This window comes from Penaeus vannamei, unplaced genomic scaffold (genome assembly GCF_042767895.1).
Source record: "Penaeus vannamei isolate JL-2024 unplaced genomic scaffold, ASM4276789v1 unanchor940, whole genome shotgun sequence".
In the NCBI taxonomy this organism is placed as follows: Eukaryota; Metazoa; Arthropoda; class Malacostraca; order Decapoda; family Penaeidae; genus Penaeus; species Penaeus vannamei.
This window is the reverse complement of record NW_027213944.1, coordinates 1,209-7,500: the sequence shown is the minus strand read 5'-3', so window position 1 is coordinate 7,500 and position 6,292 is coordinate 1,209. Positions and strand designations below refer to the sequence as shown.

Below are 6,292 nucleotides of genomic sequence, written 5' to 3'. Positions count from 1 at the left end.
GATAGATAGACAGACAGACAGGGACATGGACAGAGTGTTTTCCGAATAAATACACAGGATTCGTACCGTTCCCTTGCTAAAGTTGCGTGATGGATTTTCATTAGCTTCAAGTTACACCTGTTATCAGTTACTATGCGTATATTAAACTACTTACTTTTTGCGTGGTTACTTTGTATATATTTTAACGGAGCCAATTGTCTAGCCGTTTCACCTGATGATTCTGATCTGTTTTCTTTATATTTTTCTGAATATCTGTGGTTTTCTGCTTTTGGAGTTGGCTTTCGTGCTTGTGACCTTTTGATAATATACTTGAACGTTTTTCTTGTCACGGCTGAATACGAGCCTCTTTGCGTTTTTGCAGTGACCTCTGTTTTAATGTTTTACTTTTTTGTTGGCTTAGTTCAATACATAGTCTTGTACATATATTTTTCATAGTTCATGGAATGGGCTTCCTCGCCCTTCTTTGTCTCCATTTTCTATTTTTTGTAATGATTTACTTATTAAACTATCTAACGATTTTTGTGCTTCATTCCCATTTCTTTGTGGCTTGCTCTTCGGTTTTGGTCGTGTGGTTGTAAAAGCTGTTTCTTGGATATTTACATCCAAGCAGTTTAATTTTTGTGTGGAAATGTAACCACCCTGTAGGAATATCAGGCAAGAGTAATAAAGCGCCCTTTTTTTATAGCTATTACAATGATTGTGATTAATTTTCTATACTGTGATTTCAAAATCCAGACATGAGCTGTTTTTAGTAGAAAAACAGATAACTATCATAATAATAAAAATCAAAACACTGGAAATGACCATAGGATGAAGATTATGCTCAAGTACAGATTTCCGGAGAACCCTTTTCATAAAAGGCGTAATTCAATCTTAACTAAGCAGCATGACCCCTTTGGCCATACCAGCGATAAGAAGCAACAGCCAAAGAAACTTCTCTGAATTCTGAGGTGGTGGAGTGCCCGACGGAGGAGGACAAAATTGGTTTGGCGTGGCAAAAGGGCACCGAAAAAAGTGAAGTGGTGACAGTGTATTTAATGGAGGGAGGTGAAAATGGAGCAAAGGCTTTGGAGTTTAAGGTTTTGTGCTGCTGACTATGCTGTGCAAGTTTGGAATTAAGGTCGTAAATAAAGATAAATATATGGGGACATGTACTGTTATTTAGATTGGTGAATCTGTGGCATTTCATACACAGCAAACAAGAGGTATGTGAATTCTGTAATGTTTTTCTTGCAATTCAATAGTACTCTCCAGGCAAGTGGCATAGCAAGTTCCAATTACCACAAACAATATTACATTTAGCCAAATAGCTACAAAAACAATTTGGACAATAGCTGTTATTGTAGATATAAAGCTGGTTTTAGAATACAAGTTAACTGACCAATTCTCATCACATTAAAGAACTTTAATTTTCTTCAGAGCATGTAAATTAATACAATAAATCTCTAAATTAATTCTAGTTTATTCCTCTTGCTAACAACCTGTAAATCTTTACACAAGAGTTCTTGTCTTTTGGACATGAAATACACATATTTCCCTTTATATAATCATTTTGCTCTATCTTTACCATCTGTTTCATATTCCTTAGTCATCATTTACAATGCATATATGAATACATGCTTGTAAGTGCCAGGTATATACTCATTAGATGCAAATGGTCTCTCACCACAAGAAAACGCAGTACTATCTTCACTTGTGTATTTCCAAAAAATCCATCGGTGAGGAACAAGAAGCAGGAGTGGAAGGTCGAGAAATGTAATCTTTCCGTAAAATGAGATTACACAATGTACGTTCTGTAGCCAAACCCATGCTTTCTAAATTTCCTATTTTCCTTCACTTTAGTCAAAATATTGAAATATTCCCTTCTATAATTTCAGCTTCTCTTCTCTCAGTTTTAAAATATACAAAATAATTTTCATAGTGCATTTTTCAATCACTATATAATTCTATGAAAAAAAAATGCAATCAATTATCAATAAGAGCAAGTAAACTGAACTGACCTGAAATTCTTTAAATATATGCATTATACTTCACTCTCAATCTGTGTATATATAATCCATATACTGGTACACACAAAGAACAATTCTCAAATGCACAGCTTTTATATCCTGAATGCTACAAATATTTTTCACAGGTCTACAACAACAACAAAAAATACATATGAATCTATTAACTTTTATTAAAGTAAATCCATACTCTTAAAAGACAATTTTTAACATTATACAGTACATATCTTTTCTTTGTTTTTAAGAGCTTATTATTATTCTTTTTTTTAGAATATCCACTGAAGGCACACTACTAGAACCACTTTGGACGCTACAAAGCCAGGTTGATCAAAGGTTACACAATTGATATACTTTTTTCCTTCTTCAATAAAAGATCTTGTTTCTTCAGCATTACTTGAAACACGTCTTTCTTCTTCATTAATTTTACATATAATTTTCTTGAGGGAATATGCGGGAATAATTCCCATATCATACCTCAAGTGCCGTTTTTTCTTTTTTTTTCTTTCTTTTTTTACAATTCTGAGTGGGATTCATGAAAATATACATATATATTCATTTTTATTTCTCTGGGCTAACAAACATAAAAAGACTTTTTCCTCTGTAAAACTTATAAGCTGCTGCAACCCATGTAAGGAAAAGAATGATGCTAGCATTAACATAAAAAAAAGATTTGTATATCAGCAATGGGGAAAAATAAAATAAAAATTCAATGGGAATAATAAGAGAGAGAGAGAAAAAAATAATAATAACTTCCTTTACTATGAGGATCATGAAACATGCCTGGCCTTCTATCCCCTTACAGAGAGGTTGCAGCGGCAGTGTGCTGAGATAAGCGTGCAAACGAGTGTTAGCCTTCATTACAATGTTAAAGAGGCCATCAACTTTGCTAAGCCTTGGTTTGTGTCCACTAGTTTGCAAATTTTTGGGGTGGTCACAAGTTCCAAGGTTTAGGTCAGCAGAATCTGGTCATCACAAAACTTAAAAATAATCTAAAAATCATCTTTTTTTTTTTCTTCCCCTCTCTTTTCTTCCAATACTCTCTTCCCATTTTCTTCAACATATAATCAATCAATAGGAAAAAAAAATTATCCTATAAATTCTTTCCCTTTTGTGTGTGTGTGTGTGTAAAGGGAGGGGACTCGGGTAATCATCCTACCTTATAGCTGAAGAAATAAAAAATAAATCCCTATTAGAAACAACCACATCTTACTTACAATAGGAATCATTGGGCTTGGCCGTAAGCAAAGACATAACGTGATATAAATAGACCTGAAGTAATGTGGGGAGCCAAATAAAAACATGAATCAAAAAACAAAGAGAGACAATGATACAGAAAAACAAAAAGCATTACAGTTAACCCCTACAAGGTATTCTTAACAAGTGACAGCTACATGGAGCTGCCACCACTTACATTTAGGAAACAAAATGGCAGTGAACATTTGCGAGAGAGAATAGCACATACATCTCTCTCTATTATTTTTAATTGGACATAAAAAGTTCTCTGACTCACTGATTTCTATTGGCACAAATCAATAAAACACGACAAAATCATTTAAATATACTTAGAACATTGAAAACTATTAATGATATAATCATAAAAAGAAAATTATAAAACCCAATCGTTGGCAAAATTTAGTTTCCTTCTGCATTAATGATAAAGTAAATAATGAAAAAAATAAATAATAATAATAATAACAACAACTAACTGAAAAGACAAGAAGTACAACCCTTGTACGAGTGAAAACTTTCCGTGTGGTGTTTTGCTTCCTCTGGTGAACTCTCTTCCTCTCCCACCTTATTTTCCCTTCCCAAAAATGGCAGGCCTCATCCTCCTTAACAGGTAAATTAACACTGTTCTCTCCTTACTTATAATACTTAGTATGCTTGCACTTCGAAAATGTTAAGTCTTTTTTGTTTTTTTTTTAATTTTTTAAAAGTTTTATATTAATATCCAAGAAGAATAAGCACATGAAGCAAAACTCTCTGACCTCGTCATACAAACCACCATAAAAGTTTGGTTTTATCATTAAGCAACCAAAAGGAAAAAAAAAGAAAAAAACTAAAATGAAAGAAAAACAAAAACAAAAAAAAAATATATATATATGTAAGCGAATACCGTTCCCCTTTTTGAGAACCGGCATGTTCTCCATACAGCAAGGGGTGTATACTTACCTACCCAATTCAGGCCAACATATAAATTCTGGTTTGTTTATTTTTTTCCCCGTTTGCTTTTTTATTTTTTTGTGTGTTAAAACAAATGAATCTTCTAACAAAATTCTTCTTTGTATTCTGGCCATCATGAGCACAGGACCAAATTATCCCGTGCCCCATGATAGGCATGCAATTTACTCCTCTTAAAATGTGAGATCCCTTTACGACACAAAAAAGTTCTCTATCAGCACTTTCTCTTGGTGACCCCATCCAGCTTCTGATGCTCAGCACTAATGTCTTTAAGTAACAAGCAATTTAATAACTGGCCTTTGTTTCCTAGTCCTCTCAAAACCACATCACTTCCTTTGACAATGCAACAGCCAATCAAATTTTCATGTTCAATGTACAATATAAACATAGATACGGAGATGATATCTACTCAAATGTGTTTACAATACATCTATAAATATATATTTATATATATGTATATATATCTTACTTCTTGCAGCATTTTCACATAAATCACTATATAATCAAAAAGAAAAATAAGATAAACATGCAATTATATGGACTCTTGCACATCACTTTAAGAAAAAAAGAAAAAAAAAAATCACCTTCACAAGAACTCAGGCCCCTTTTTTTATTTCAAAACTCAGCAAAACCATCCTGATACAGGAAGCGTGCGGCTCAGAGGGATGGAGGTCATTTTGTACGTAAAACTGGGTGGGAGCCAATTAGGCATCAGGCAACCTAGGGCTAACCATCGTCGCCTCGCCACTCACATGATGCTGCACTTCTCGGGGGATGATCCGTCCGCACTTCTCTGCAAGGGAAAGCACAGGGGGTGGGGTCAGTCAGGAAGGAACAAAACCTGTTCTTTCAGGTTTGGGTTTATTGGGGGATTCCTTTTTTCATAAGTTACCTCACCCTGTCAGCTACTTAAAAGACATGTTTTATTCATCAAGGTTTTATCCAGCAAGACCTGTTCCTTTTTCAGTGTTTTGAGTTCTTAAAAGGAATCTCTTCTAAGTCTTTCACATAACAGTCAGAGTTGCAAGTCAACATAATATCACATGAGCAATACAGTCTGTGCTTGCCATCATCTGACAATGATATGAAAAAGAAAGGAAAAGAAAAAAAAAATTGTGGTCGAGCTGCTCTGGCCTTAGTGAATAAAAATCAAAGAAAATCCTAAAAGCAGCTGTCAGATCACACAGTGTTTCTACCTGGCTCTAACCCCCTTATTCACACTGGGGTCGAGATTGAGAGTGAATGATAATCATCATCATCATCATTAGCGTTACAGGAAAAAGCATCTCGTAGGCAGCCCTATGGCTAGCAAGCTGGGACATGGGAGCAACTTCCTAACGCTACTTACGACTGCAGGAGGAGCTCTTAGGTGGTAGGTAGGTGTTTTAAGCGAGGATGCAACCAGTGTATAGTCGCGATACCTCCTCCTCCTCTTCCTGCAGAGGGGAGAGAAAAATGAGGTCATCGAGAACACGGCGACCTATATTGACCTGATCCATCTAAGAGGGAGAGCCCATAACACAATAATCATATCATGAAAGGAGAAGGTTGATTGTTTCCACAGTTAACAACATCGGCCTAACCTGACAGCTGCTCTCAGTTAACAAAAACAAATAAAAACAAACAAATATAGATAAATAATAAAATTATTAATAAAAAATAAAACAAGAGGAATCAAAATACTACTTCCACAGGGCCATATCATTAGCATCTACTGTTTCAGTGACTGCAAAGGACAGTGCCTAAAATTTAATTACCTGGGCAATAGAGCAAAACATTTATGAAGCTTCTGAAATGTAGACATTGCTCAAAACCTTTTCACTTGTCCATAACCACCTGGCAATGGAAACTAAACAACCAAAAACAAAACACACTATGTCTAGCTACACTCCATTTTTCAACAGTCATACCAGAAGGAAAGTTAAATTTTATTTATTCCAGGCAAATCAAACACTTCTTGAAATCAAGTCACCATTATGGTGACATTTTACAGAGTTCTGAAGCATCATATCTCTTGGTTCTATAAAGCTGGAACTGTACAAATTCCGAAACATGGGCAATTATCAAATACTTGAAGCATTTCTTAAGAATGCATCAGTCTCTGT

General features: G+C 34.8%; 1 protein-coding gene across 1 annotated transcript; it reads right to left on the bottom strand.

The window, feature by feature from the left end:
• Positions 1 to 1,447: 1,447 nt before the first annotated feature.
• Positions 1,448 to 5,623, bottom strand: LOC113813084 (lamin Dm0; the record flags this gene model as incomplete). Its single annotated transcript, XM_070119966.1, is given in 2 exon segments — positions 1,448 to 4,980; positions 5,536 to 5,623. A coding segment is annotated over 1 exon segment (51 nt), but the record flags the coding sequence as incomplete, so codon positions are not given.
• Positions 5,624 to 6,292: the final 669 nt, after the last annotated feature.